Source organism: Phoenix dactylifera, chromosome 13 (assembly GCF_051530095.1).
Source record: "Phoenix dactylifera cultivar Ajwa chromosome 13, Ajwa_hap1_PhDact_Kaust_v1.1, whole genome shotgun sequence".
In the NCBI taxonomy this organism is placed as follows: Eukaryota; Viridiplantae; Streptophyta; class Magnoliopsida; order Arecales; family Arecaceae; genus Phoenix; species Phoenix dactylifera.
Window position 1 is genome coordinate 6,905,044 of NC_143202.1, and position 14,339 is coordinate 6,919,382.

At 37.2% G+C, this 14,339-nt stretch overlaps 1 protein-coding gene across 3 annotated transcripts in view; it reads left to right on the top strand.

Moving 5' to 3' along the window:
- LOC103713914 (WRKY transcription factor SUSIBA2-like) overlaps nt 1-5,651 on the top strand; it is a 54,024-nt gene extending 48,373 nt beyond the window's left edge. For 2 of the 3 annotated variants that reach the window (XM_039131013.3, XM_039131014.3), the window contains 3 exons: nt 2,305-3,182; nt 3,292-3,450; nt 4,712-5,651. In XM_039131013.3, coding sequence (XP_038986941.2) covers nt 2,305-3,182; nt 3,292-3,450; nt 4,712-5,345 — 1,671 coding nt within the window. In that variant the 3' untranslated portion in view covers nt 5,346-5,651. The remainder of the gene's footprint in view (nt 1-2,304; nt 3,183-3,291; nt 3,451-4,711) is intronic. The other variant, XM_088710192.2, reaches the window with a different exon arrangement.
- The last annotated feature ends 8,688 nt before the right edge of the window (nt 5,652-14,339 follow it).

Consider the following 14,339-nt stretch of genomic DNA (forward strand, 5'->3'; position numbering starts at 1 on the left):
ATTGGTGCCCCTCTGCAGTGGGTACCACTAGCGGGCTGGTGAGTCTCATTAGTATGCTGGTTCATAGGCTCTTAAGCTGCTGAGGCATTGGCAAAACCAACATGGTCTCCTGGTATGGCTTTATGCCATCTTAACCTACACTCATGGACATTAGAACCCATAAGTTATAAATAATCCATCTTGCTTGAATAATAAAAGATAAGATAAACATGACATGCATATATAATGTTTATATAAAACAGAGAATGCATCCCCAAACTAAATGTTTACCCCACCTAGGCTCATCCTAGGGTCAAACCATAGTGATTATAACCTCAGCTCTTATACCATAAATTGTCATGTGCCAAACCCGGTCACATGATGGGGCATATGATACGGCTGATTCTTTAAGGTTAACCTCTTGAAACATACATGGCCTTTAAAATAATCCTGTACTCAAGTCATATAGATAACAACAACTATAGAACCAAATATCATCGCATAATTAACAAACTATGGTTTACATCATAGCCACTATTAACTCGAAGTTTAAATAATTCATTAGAAGCTTGATTGCTAAACTTTTCATCGTGCAAGACTTTAGATATATGCAGGTGTCCAAAATAATATTTGAGTTACCACCACCCCTAATTTTAGATGAAAATATCTGTTACTACTTACAAAATTATACTAGTTTACAAGGCCTCTTTCCTAAACAAATCATGATGTCTGGTTTACACCAGAAGTAGCTAGCCTTGCTCCCAGTCACACTCCCATATTGATACCCCCTTGGCCTTTATGCCATAGTATCTGTAAAAAGAAAGATAAACAAGATAGCATGAGAGCCAACTACGTAATCCACATAGACTCATAATTTAATTTAGATCAAATATATATACACACACACACACACACACACACACACACACATAGCGAGGAATTTTTTCTTTCACAAAGTATCCAACGTACATACATACATACATACATACATACATACATATATGTTTATATATATATGTGTATATATGTATATTTATATGTATATGTGTGTGTATATATATATATATAATTGTTACCAATTTTACATCATGTTCTAGTGATTTTTCTTCTTTGTAGAGGAAGTGGGAGTAGGTTTGTCTTGGATTTTTTTTTCTTTTCTAAATTTTGGAGAGAGAACCAGTCCATGGGATCCTAGGAGGTGGGTTATCTTTGACTTGCTATTGTATCATGTCATCAGCATATGGTGGATGGCTTTGACTCAGTTGAACATATACTTTATTAGTTTTAATAAAAACACTCCTAATTTAACTCTTATACCATTCATGTTTATTTTTAAGTTTATATTTGAGACTTGAGAATAAACTTGATGACTGTATTTGTTAAACAGTTAGTGGCACTGTAGAAAGATGGGCATTGCGAGAGGGAGAAAGTTATCTTGGTCAGCTGTCTGAGTGATGTGTTGGGATTTGAATTGGGATTGAGATTGTTTACAAAGAACAAATGTCTTTCTTTATGTGGAGTAGATAAGTTTCCAGATTTTGGAGAAGGAAAGGAAATAGAATATTTAATTAGATAATTCTTTAGGAAAATGGCTTGCTCTTATTTGTAGGAAAATGTTAGAAGGGGGCATATATAGCTGCCATCTTATTTTGAAGGGGGGCCACCTCTTAGACCAAGAAAGGAATTCATGAACTTTGGGAAAGCTAGGGCCCCTGGTGCCCCCTCCCCCTTGGTTCAGCCTATGCTAACATTATGTTGCGGGAATCTTACTGATCTTGATTTTTGGATAAATGGCTATAAATGGAGTGGGTTTGTTGCCTAATAAATTAAATATTAGACCATTACAAGCATATTGTTTTGTTTGATTTCTCCCTTTGTTTGTTAACTTCTGATTGTCCTTGTAATAGCCATTTTAATTTGGTTAAATCCATCAACCACTGTTATTGGAGGAGTCTTTTTAATTATATATTGGCGGACTGATGCTAATTGATGTTTTTGTAGTATGTGGTGGAAATCACATTTAGTCTTGATTAGTAAAAAATGAAATACAAAAGAAAAACATTTATACTGAGCAAGACATAGGTTGGCAGACCATAAGAAGATGCCATTGGCTTGTGAAGAGCTTGCAATCCATGATTTTTGGCGACTTGCTGCATAATAGTCAATTTCATTTCAGGAAGAAAGACGATCCTTTTAGCTGTCTGTGTTTGCTATATTGTCACTTTATCTTGATACTCTCCGCTAGCTGCTTGTAATGTTGATACCTATCCATAAATATTTTTGCCATCGAATTATTGCTTATGTGTAACATTTTGACTTGCTAAGGTTTCTTCATCTAATCTGGGTGAGGATTTAAGGGCTGCTGATATTTACCACCAAGATCACTCTCTGGTCCAGATGCAAATGGATTTTGAGGATCAAGCCTGCATCACAAAACAAGGGAAGGGATACGCCAGTGATTTGCAGAGAGATGTAAAATTTTCTGAAGATAATATGGTGGAAACAAAGTGTAGTTCTGTTCAGACATGCTATCATCCTCCATTAAGTAATCCAGCACATCATCTTGAAGATTTGTCGAATGGAGAGGATAGACAGTCAGGGCAGATTTTGGAAGAAGACCAGTCCTTTTCCAGCTCGGGTGTAGGAAGACCATCAGAAGATGGATATAACTGGAGAAAATATGGGCAGAAACATGTCAAAGGTAGTGAGTATCCTCGGAGCTACTACAAATGCACTCATCAAAGTTGTCAAGTAAAGAAAAAGGTAGAGCATTCACTGGATGGCCAAACTACAGAAATTATTTACAAGGGTACTCATAATCATCCAAAGCCACAACCATCTCGCCGATCTGCATTTGGGTCATCATTTTTAATGAGTGAGATCTCAGATTCTGCTGCTGGCTTTGGGTCTATTACAGATGTTGAAGGGGGATCAATTTGGAGAAATTCTCAGAGAGGATCTAAAGATAAAAATTGTGTAGATTTGAGGGCTGACAGTTTAGAGTTGACATCATCATCATCTGTTGTTACTGAGCTTTCAGATCCTCTCTCGACTGCACAAGGAAAATGCTCAAATATCCTGACAGATATTCCTGAGCTTTCATCAACTTTAGCTAGTGAAGGTGATGATGAAGATGGTGCTACCCAGGGGAGCATGCCATTTGAGGATGATGATGAAGGTGATGAGACTGAATCAAAGAGAAGGTCAATTTTCTATATAGCAATTCTTGCCAATGTCATAGAGTTTTTTTTTTCTTGTTATGAATATTTGGGAAGATCTAACTTTGAAGTATAATTCCATTTTTTTTTTAAGGAAGAAAGAAAGCTGTGTGATTGATAGTAATCCAGCTTCTCGTGCTGTGCGTGAACCAAGAGTGGTTGTTCAGACAGTCAGTGAAGTGGACATCCTAGTTGATGGATACCGCTGGCGAAAGTACGGGCAGAAGGTAGTTAAAGGAAATCCAAATCCTAGGTAAATGTATCAAACCATTTTAAACTCTTTTAGTTGCAGTGACATTTTGCTCAAAGTAAAAAAGGATGGGTATCAAAATTAATTTAATACTGATAGTACTTGCTTTACTAAGTCTAAGGAAAGATGAAAGTTTATGGTTTAAAGTTTTGCCTAGAAACTCCAAAACCAAAAGTGAATTTTCAGATTCTTCTACTTGTAGATGTTTGCCCAAAACTAATTAATGGGGCCAAAGTTATTGCATATGGGAGCTACCACGCCAATTTTGTTTTTTCATTTCTTTCAATCCTCAAAGCATTTCCACTATATTGAACTTAGATTTGCAGGTCTTGGGAAGATTTAGGAGCATTGCACCATTATGTTCCAAAGAGCTTGAGAGGAAAATATTGGTTTTGCCCGAGGTTTTGTTGTTCTAAAAATCAAATTAAATAGCTTTTAAATATATCTTTATCATTATGCTTTTTCTTTTTTTTTGTAAGTATCATTATTGTTTTCAAAAAACATTTTTTTCTCCTTGTGACACTTGCAGAGTGATACATCTTAAGATCCAGAACAAGATAATATACTTTTAAATGATATTTGGTTAGTTTTCTTGACTTAATTAACTTTTCCTAATTATCACTGATTTATTTTCCTAATTTTAGTTGATATTTATGTTTTATAATTGTCAAATGAAGCTAAAATTGAGACCATCCGAACCGTTGAAATAAAATTGAAACTCATTTCGAAACTATCCAGCTGAAACAGAAGCTGAAACCAAGTTTTCTAACCTTGGATTGGTGCGACTGTCCCCAGGAATAAGCAGACGAACTGCTGGCACATAGAAAGTATAGTCAACTCTATTGATTGTTGGCCTTCTTTGACAATCTGATTAGTAGATAGGTCACTTGTATTACCCATTTTTTCATGTATGCTATAACATTTGATTTTCTTGGGGATGTATGTTGGATCTTGTGTACTTATTTATCACATTTTCTTAATATATCCTCCAACTGCAGTCTTTGAGACTCCCTCTTATAAGCTTACTGTCCAGTCTTAACATCTAAAGGGAATGTATGCTGTAGATAAGACATACAAAAGTTGTTTTCTGACATTGCCCAGCAATGGAGGTACATTTGGATGGATCACATAGAAAAGGGCATTAGGTTCCAGGAAATTCATTTCACTTTGTTATGCCTCTTTTCTTATCTCGATCATTTAATATTGGTTAGTTTTCTTTCATAATTAATGTATTTATTATTTAATTATTTCATTGATGTTGCAGGAGCTACTACAAGTGCACACATCCTGGATGTTCTGTAAGGAAGCATGTGGAAAGAGCCTCTCATGATTTGAAGTCAGTGATTACGACTTATGAAGGAAAACACAATCATGAAGTGCCTGTGGCAAGGAACAATAATCGCATGAATTCAGGTAGTAACATGCAGCCTGCCTCTAATGCTCAAACTTCCATGACATTACCAGGATCTAGCAGTGCCTCCGGACCTCAAACACATGTCCAAGATCTGGCTCCTTGTTTTGACAAAAAAATGGAATTTGGCAGCGGAAACTTCACAGCCAGTTATGCTGGGTGCTTTACTGGCAATTCCAAAATTGGGGCCTCTCCCTGTTATGAAATGCAGATGCCTCTTTTGCAGTCTATGTCTTTCAGCACGTTTGGATTGAACAATAGTTATGCAGCTGCTCATCAAGCAATTCCTGTTTCAAATATTATCCAAGACTTTTCCATTTCATTCCCTACAAGCCATGTCGGGCATTCAAACCTCTTGTTGGCCGGCTATGATGTTAACAATCGTGGAAGACCTTCCAGCATTGAACTCCAGCCCTTAATCATGCATCAGTGCATAGAGAGTGATATGAAGCACTTTAGGCAACCTAAGCCTGAGCAGGATAATTGAGCTTATGATTCTGCAATTAATAGTCTCTCTGATGCTCAACCTTGGGAAAACACCTATTCTAATGGGCTTTAATTTGCTACTCTCAGGCCATGATTCTTTAAGTATGGACTCTGTGGGCTTGTTTTTCTGACCAGAAATGCTATCTTATATGTTCTCTTGTTTTTTTTTAGAAAAAAAGAAAATTGTGATGAGAAAAGCTTCCTGTTGTCACATGTTTTAATGCAATCTGTAAGCTTTACCAGTATATTGTTCGATTTTGAAGAGTTCCCATTTAAAATTTTTATCTCATTGCAGCCGTTTCTCCAATACTGCCATCATCATCATCATTATCAACAACAAATGATATGCAGCCTTTGTGATCCCTATTATTTTAACTTAAGGAGGGATAACTGATCCTTTATTTGATGTTATTTTACTATTGTTCTTTATTAACTAAATTTTTTTTCCCAATCCTTGATATCAATGGTTGTTAATATTTATTCTCTGATTTGTATGAATTTAAAAACCTCTGATTGCCTCCTGCTTTAGTGGAAGATCAGCCAATACCTTAGGACCGTTTTGAGTTGTCTTTACAATGCCCGAAGGATTTTAACTTAGGAAATTGGAGATGTTTGGTTTCTGTGGATATTTCAAATCTGGCTCTATACTTATTTTACAGAGGTCTGTGCTTTGGCAAAAATTCTTGAAGCCTTCCTTCTCGGCCTGCGTTTTGCTCATATGATGGGGTTGATTCTTTTGCTGAATACTTCAAGAAATTCTACGAAGGTTTGGCTTGTTGTATTGACTGTCTCCTCTGTCCATTCTTTTGCGCTTTGAAGCCTTCTTTGCTTCTTTTATCTCGAATAGACATGGCTCCAAAAGAGGCCAAAGCAGTAGGGGATCAATGGAGGCCCTTTTTTAGTTCCCAACGACTAACATGTTGGCCCCATCATTGAGAATTTAGGTAACAATAAGTGCAGAGTTGAGTAATACTGTGAGACTGTGGAACTGGGCCCAGTCCACTTGAAGGGATTCATCCCGAAGAAGAAGGAGCTCTTGTTTAGGGGTTCTTCTCTTTCTCATTTGAGGCCATTGAGGAGAGTCGCCACACCCAAGAAGAGGAAGAAGGGGGGATTCTTCTTCGTGTTGCCACCCGAGAGAGAGGGAGAGAGAGCCGAGAAGCCACGGCATGGGTGGCCTTCTTCTTCCTTTGCTGCTGGAGAGGAAGAGAGGTGCCGGATCTTCGTCGGAGCGAAGGTAAGTCCCTCGCCTTCCTCTTCTCTTCTCTCAGTGCTTGACCATGATGTGTTGTGGTTTGGAGTCGGCCAATCACCGGACTTGGGTTCAAAACGGGGTCCTCTGCTACGGCCTATGTGCCCTGGCCGTCGGCGTGTTCGCCGCCGCCAGCCGCCGGGGGTGGCCGGGTTTGCTCTGCCACCTCCTGCCGCCGTCAGGGTCGGCCGTCGCGACCGCCCTTGGGCCCGACCGAGAGGGAAGAAGAAGGGGGTGGGGGGTCACGGATCCCCTGTTTCGCCAAAGAAGAAGAGGGGAGTCGGGAGAGGAAGGGAAAAGAAAAAAGAAAAGAAGGAAAAAGAAAAAAGAAAAGAAGGAAAAAGAAAAAGAAAAGAAGAAGAAAAAAGAAAAAAAAATGAATAAAGAGAGGGGGTGGTTTACGGGTATGAATCCGAACTCGGGGTGCTAGGCACTTCTGTAGGATCAGCCATGGAAGGATATTAAAATTTAAGTTTTTGTATACATATATTGTGATGAATTTTAAAATAAGAATATGATTTTTGGATATTAGGCTCTGCGAGGAATTTACGAAATTAATTGGATTTGTTGTGGATCGCATTCGTAAGGTAAGTAATGTAATCTCTTTTCTAGATTTATCAGCAATCTATATCTATTTTACGAATTGCATTATTCTTGATTACGAAATTGATGTAAGGTGTTATTGTCTACTTTTTAAATATTGTATGGTTTTGATTGAGCATATTTGCTTTTGATATGAAATGTATTTGATTGATTCGGCACCGTATTTTTGATCTGGAACATTGAAACATAAAGTAACAAAAGATAATAATGCAAAATAGATTCGGACTCACGGTCGGGCTATGTTGAGGACCCTGTCAATGGGGGCTAATACGTTGGTACCGTAAGAAGATTAGTCGGTGATATAATCCTGCCACAAGGAACATGTGGTCATAGTTCCTGGTTGTTGAGTTAAATCTGATAAATTGAAAGAAATTAAGATATAAACGATATTTGGTTTTGACACTGCATGTTTTCATAACTGAAATATGAAATAGAGAACTAATTGAACTTCGACCTGGCTATATTGAGAACCCCGCCGATGGGGGCAGATACGTTGGCAATTGACTGTCCTGAAGGACTCACCGCAAGAAGATTAGTCGGTATTGATGACCCTGCCACAGGGAACATGTGGTCATAGTCCAGGATCGACAAAATGAATTGAACATGTGAAAGAATCTCGAAACTATGAAAGGAATCTTAAAAATTTAAGAAATATTTGACTTGTACCTTGGAACTGCATATATATTTATTTTCCACATATTATTGCTTGATTTATCTAGCTAGAGTATTCATTACTTACTGGGCTGTTTAACTTATTATACAATTTCTTGTTATTTTACAGATTCTGAGAACTAGCCTATTGGGGTTCCAAAATGAGAGAACGACTAGAAGGATTGTGGCACAAGTTATCTTAAATTAGGGTTATTTAAGTTGATTTGTTATCTTGGATATTTATTATGATTGCTGGATATTGCGAGGTTTTGTTATTTTGACAACTAAGTTTGTATGTTGCTAAATTTTCCGCTGCATATTTAGAACTGTGAGACTTTATCACTTGAGTTAGTCAATGAAATGAGATTGTATTTATTTAGTTGAATTATTTTATATATTGATATATTTGGTTAAGATGCCTTGCATAGTCGTGAGGAGAGTTTCCTACGGGTGTGCGACGGTTGGCGCGACCCCCGGCTCGCGATCTCGGGCTGGGGGCGTGACAACTTTTATGGTATCAGAGCATAAGTGGATAAAATCTAAGACAAAAAATCTGACATAGGATGAGTGTAGGTGAGTAAACACTAAGGGCATTGGACGTGAATCTATGTCAATTGCATTGTAAGCTACTTTCAAGATTTTCTATTAAGCCTTGTGATTGATTATGTATGAGAAGGTTACAAGGAAATTATGATTGAATTTACTTATGAGGTTTGATACATTATGGAAGGTTGGGCAATCTATGAATCAAGTTATAATTAGTTAGATTTGGACCTAAATTAAGTGTAAAAGGATTGGCCATGGAATATTATCATGCATTGTGATTATTTATTATTTAAGTGAACTTGTAAACTCAAAAATTGATATGGAGGTATACTATGATATTGCTTAATTTTGAAGATAATTTTTTTAGATGCAAATTAAGATCCATTTATATGAAGTTGTTTAAGATTTGGGCTATGAAACCTTTTTACAGTGCGTGATTGGAATATTCTTTGAGGTCTGAACCTATATGTGGAATAGGAATGAAACTAGCATGTAGAAGAAAAATGTGCAGGGTGATATTGCAAATAGATCTATTTCTTATTGAAGAATTGATTTTATTGGAGATTGTAAAGTATTCATCTTGGAATAATCATTAATACTTTTAATTGTCGTATTTGGATCCAAATAATAGATCTCTATCGGATACTACGTGATGTATATGAAACTTCAATTTAAAGTTTGGATTTATAAGTTGAACTAGGATTTTTGTCAATATTGTTGAGGTTGCTGATAAAATCTGGATTTGCCTGAAGTATTTGAATTTTAGAGGCTTACATGGTTATGATGGAAGATTTTTGATAAATATCAAAGATCTCGATTAAGAAAACTCTAGGAGAGATGACTGAGTTGATTTTACTTATATCTATTGATTTAAGGTGTTCTATCTTGGTGGAGCGTTGAGAAAATTCTTTTGGTTGTTTTTACTTTTAAGAGTTTGACCTAGAATCGTTTAGTTGAGTTGATAAAAAAAAATAAGATTCAATTTATTTTGAATTATAGTAACTAGCCTATATGGTGTTTTTGAACATATCAATTGACTCGAGGATCAGTCTAGATGGATGTACACGAGGAAAGCTAGAGGACGAAATCAAAAGATCTTTTTGGGCTTTACTTGGAAATTAAAATTTTGGATCTCCTTAGTTCAAAATACAAGGTAGTTTTTTGAATCAGAGTGCGCAACGAAAGCGTAGTGGTCTGAACTATTTTTCTAAGTTGGTCAGAAGTATTATCTCTTTAATTCGGCAAGTTTTAATAACAAAAGACTTGATTTGATTCTGAATTTTTGGATGTCGCTGCACTATCTTAGGTTCTCTAATTTTATGTCATGCTAAGAAAATGATTAACATCTTGAGATTAGAATTAATAGGTCATCGATTTTGATTTTGGATCTGGAATATTTTGGTGTAGACGTCTTTCCTTCTAAATCTGAAGCTTGTACTTCTTCAATTAATATCAACCCTCTATTTGAAAGAACTTGAGGTTGTCAACTGACTTTGATGAATATTCCACTAGGGATGGATTAGAGTTGTTTATGATTTAATCTTGTGATAGATCGATTAATTAAGAGTAGTTGATATTTTGACAAAGAAACTTGATGTTCTTATTCAAAATTAAGACGTTGATTTTTATTTATGAGAGAGAGAAGTTTGATTTACATCATCTGTAAAAAGAACCAAATCTGGATGTATTGGACCTTATTCTTATGATAAGATGAAATTATATTGATAAGTAGAACTATTAGACGACTTGGGTTAGTCTTCTAGTAGAGAAGAATGTTGTTGGTTCTATGAATAATCTGGAGGTAGCTATGTAATTTTCATCAGTGGGTCTTTCTATTGTTGACAATTTTTGGGAGAATCTTGGGCATCTTAAATTTAGTATTAACGGATTGATGGTTACTTGGTTGGACTTAGACTTGGAAGGTTTTAACATGGATCTCCTATTCCTAACTCTAACATTGTTAATCTGGCTATTTGAAAGGGCTTGAGGCTTTCCTAAGACAAAGATTAATCATTATATCATGGGAAAAAAAAATGAGGAGCATTTGATTCTAAAGCTTTCTCCTATCTATATTCAACCGATTAAATTTCTATGTGAAATTAATCAAGAGCAATTAATTTCTTGGAGAAAAGAATTATGACATTTTAATCCAAGGCTGGAAGGTTAGTCTAATTTTGAAAGAGATCAAAAGAACTTGCTATGAATCATAGATGGAAAGGATTAAGTTTTGAGATACCATGATTTTGCCAAAATCTTGTGAGGCTGCATTTCGAGATGGGGATTGTTTAGAAGCTCGGGAATGATATGATTTTTCTATACTTTCAAAATTTGAAGCCTTAAGTGAGTTAATTTCGACGACGAAATTATTTTAAGGGGAGAAGAATGTGAGACCTTGGAACTGGGCCCAGTTCACTTGACCGGCCCAGTCCCAAGTTTCGGCCTCACGTGCGATACGTGAGGCAACGAGATGAAGGGATTCATCCCGAAGAAGAAGGAGCCCTTGTTTAGGGCTTCTTCTCCTTCTCATTTGAGGCCACCGAAGAGAGCCGCCACACCCAAGAAGAGGGAGAAGGGGGGGATTCTTCTTCGTGTTGTTGCCCGAGAGAGAGGGAGAGAGAGAGAGAGAGCCGAGAAGCCACGGCATGGGTGGCCTTCTTCTTCCTTTGCTGCCGGAGAGGAAGAGAGGTGCCGGATCTTTGTCAGAGCGGAGGTAAGAGTTCCTAGCCTTCCTCTCCTCTTCTCTTAGTGCTTGGCCATGATGTGTTGTGGTTTGGAGCCGGCCAATCGCCGGACTTGGGTTCAAAACGGGGTGCTCCGCTTCGGCTTATGTGCTCTGGCTGCCGGCGTGTTCGCCGCCCCAGCCGCCGGAGGTGCCGGGTTTGCTACGCCACCTCCTGCCGCCATCAGGGCCGGCAACCGCGGCTGCCCTTGGGCCCGACCGAGAGGGAAGAAGAAGGGGACAGGGGGTCACGGATCCTCTGTTTCACCAAAGAAGAAGAGGGGAGTCGGGAGAGGAAGGAAAAAGAAAAAAGAAAAGAAGGAAAAAGAAAAAGAAAAGAAGGAAAAAGAAAAAGAAAAGAAGAAGGAAAAAGAAAAAAAATGAATAAAGAGAGGGGGTGGTTTACAGGTATGAACTCGAACTCGGGGTGCTAGGCACTTCGGTAGGATCAGTCGTGGGAGGATATTAAAATTTAAGTTTTTGTATACATATATTGTGATGAATTTTAAAAGAAGAATATGATTTTTGGATATTAGGTTCTGCGAGGGATTTACAGAATTAATTGGATTTGTTGTGGATCGCGTTCGCAAGGTAAGTAATGTAACCTCTTTTCGAGATTTATCAGCAATCTATATCTATTTTACGATTTGCATTATTCTTAATTACAAAATTGATGCAAGGTGTTATTGTCTACTTTTAGAATATTGTATGGTGATTGAGCATATTTGCTTTTGATATGAAATGTATTTGATTGATTCGGCACCGTATTTTTGATCTGGAACATTGAAACATAAAGCAAGAAAAGATAATAATTTAAAATAGATTCGGACTCGCAGTCGGGCTATGTCGAGGACCCTGCCAATGGGGGCTAATACGTTGGTACCGCAAGAAGATTAGTCGGTGATATGACCCTGCCACAGAAAATATGTGGTCATAGTTCCTGGCTGTTGAGTTGAATCTGATAAATTAAAAAAAATTAAGATATGAACGATATTTGGTTTTGACACTGCATGTTTTAATGACTGAAATATGAAATAGAGAACTAATTGAACTTCGACCTAGCTATGTTGAGAACCCCGCCAATGGGGGCAGATACGTTGGCAATTGACTGTCCTGAAGGACTCACTGCAAGAAGATTAGTCGGTGTTGATGACCCTGCCACAGGAAATATATGGTCATAGTTCCAAGATCGACAAAATGAATTGAACATGTGAAAGAATATCGAAACTATGAAAAGAATCTTAAAAATTTAAGAAATATTTGACTTGTACCTTAGAACTGCATATATATTTATTTTCTACATATTATTGCTTGATTTATCTAGCTAGAGTGTTCATTACTTACTGGGCTGTTTAGCTCATTATACAATTTCTTGTTGTTTTACAGATTCTGAGAACTAGTCTATTAGGGTTCTAAAATGGGAGAGCGACTAGAACGATTGTGTCATAAGTTATCTTAAATTAGGGTTATTTAAGTTGATATGTTATCTTGGACATTTATTATGATTGCTGGACATTGCGAGGTTTTGTTATTTTGAGAACTAAGTTTGCATATTGCTAAATTATTGCTCCGCTGCATATTTAGAACTATGAGACTTTATGACTTGAGTTAGTCAATGGAATGAGATTCCATTTATTTAGTTGAATTATTTTATATATTGAGATATTTGCTTAAGATGCCTTGTATGCTCGTGAGGAGAGTTTTCTACGGGTGTGCGGCGGTTAGCATGACCCCCGGATCGTGATCTCGGGCCGGGGGCGTGACAAATACCATCCAAACTTCTTCACCCGCCAATTCGGTCTTGTTCAAGCAATACCTTGTCTACCTCTTTACTGTTTAAATCCGCATTATTGTGATCGAGTTTGATTACCAGCTTTAAGGTGGTAGACCTCTTCCATTATTTTTATCATCAGTTAGGCTCGAACTGTACCTTATTCCTCTTCACACTTAAGCCAGCCATGGCAGAGGACTTTGTGCACTGGTCGGAGGAGTATGTATCACAAGTTTGGTCCGAGTCAACAACTTTTATTGTTGCTTAGATAGATGAATCTGGGTCAAAAGATGAACCTTCCTCCGTTATTAGTAATCCAACTAACGATGCTACTGCCTGACAATTTGTAGATGTTGCAGCTTCAGTCTTTCTTGAGGATAAAGATATGCTTTGAGATCTTATAGATGAAATTAAGAATGATGAAAAATATTATAAGATCAAGTTTGCTGAATTCCTAGGCTATGTTAACAAAGAATGTAAGAGAAGGGCTAAGCTTGAGTTGAGAGCTGATTGAGGCTACATTCAAAGCCAAGAAAAGATGCTCAGAGCAGCATTTTGATCAGTCGATCTATAGTTGACAATTTTATGCATGGTTGAATAGATATCAGGCAGATTATCCATCAACCAAATTTGAAATTGCCGTCTTTGTAGCCCACATTATGTCCACTATGAATGGTTTGGTCATCTAGACCAGGTTCTATTGCCCTAATTGGCAATGGTAGCGATCCATTCAAAGGGGGTGTCTGTTGCCCCCAACGACAAGGGTGAGTTCAAAAATAACTTTCATTGCTCATCTCCTCATAAACCTGATCCTCTTACTTTGTCTTGCAATTCCTCTTTGGGCACCGCTTTTTCATCCTGCAAAGTTTAAGGCCGAGTTATCGGCTTTGCAGCTCAAACCATCAGCTGCAAAATGGAAAAAAACCATGGCTAGTAAGTCTAACTCATCCACTCCAAGAAAGCTGAAATCATCTGATCCATCAGCTCCTAAAGGAAGGCATGTTGGCAGCTTGAGTGGCAAGACACATTCTAATCCCTTAGTGATTTCGAAAAATGAGGTTATTGACCCAAAAGGTTTAATTTTGATAATATAAAATATTTGAATAAAAAGTTTTCTAATCATATGTTTAGATTGTACAAGAATGTTCATAGGAATCCAAGATAATATCAACCCAAAATACTCAAAATGAAAAGAATGTAACTCAAATTTTGTTGCCCAAGATGACAACCCAAAAGGGGGGCTGTTGAATTGTATTATAAAAAACGTTTTATAAAATTATAAATTTTAAAGTAAAACTAATCTGAATTTTAAGTATGCAAAGAGGCATGAGTGATAAGTAAATGCACAAGATAAAAATAAGCAAAGACAATACAAACACAAAAATTTTATAATAGTTTGGCGCCAAATCCAGCACCTATGTCCACTCCCCAAGAAATTCTTCTTAGAAATTCT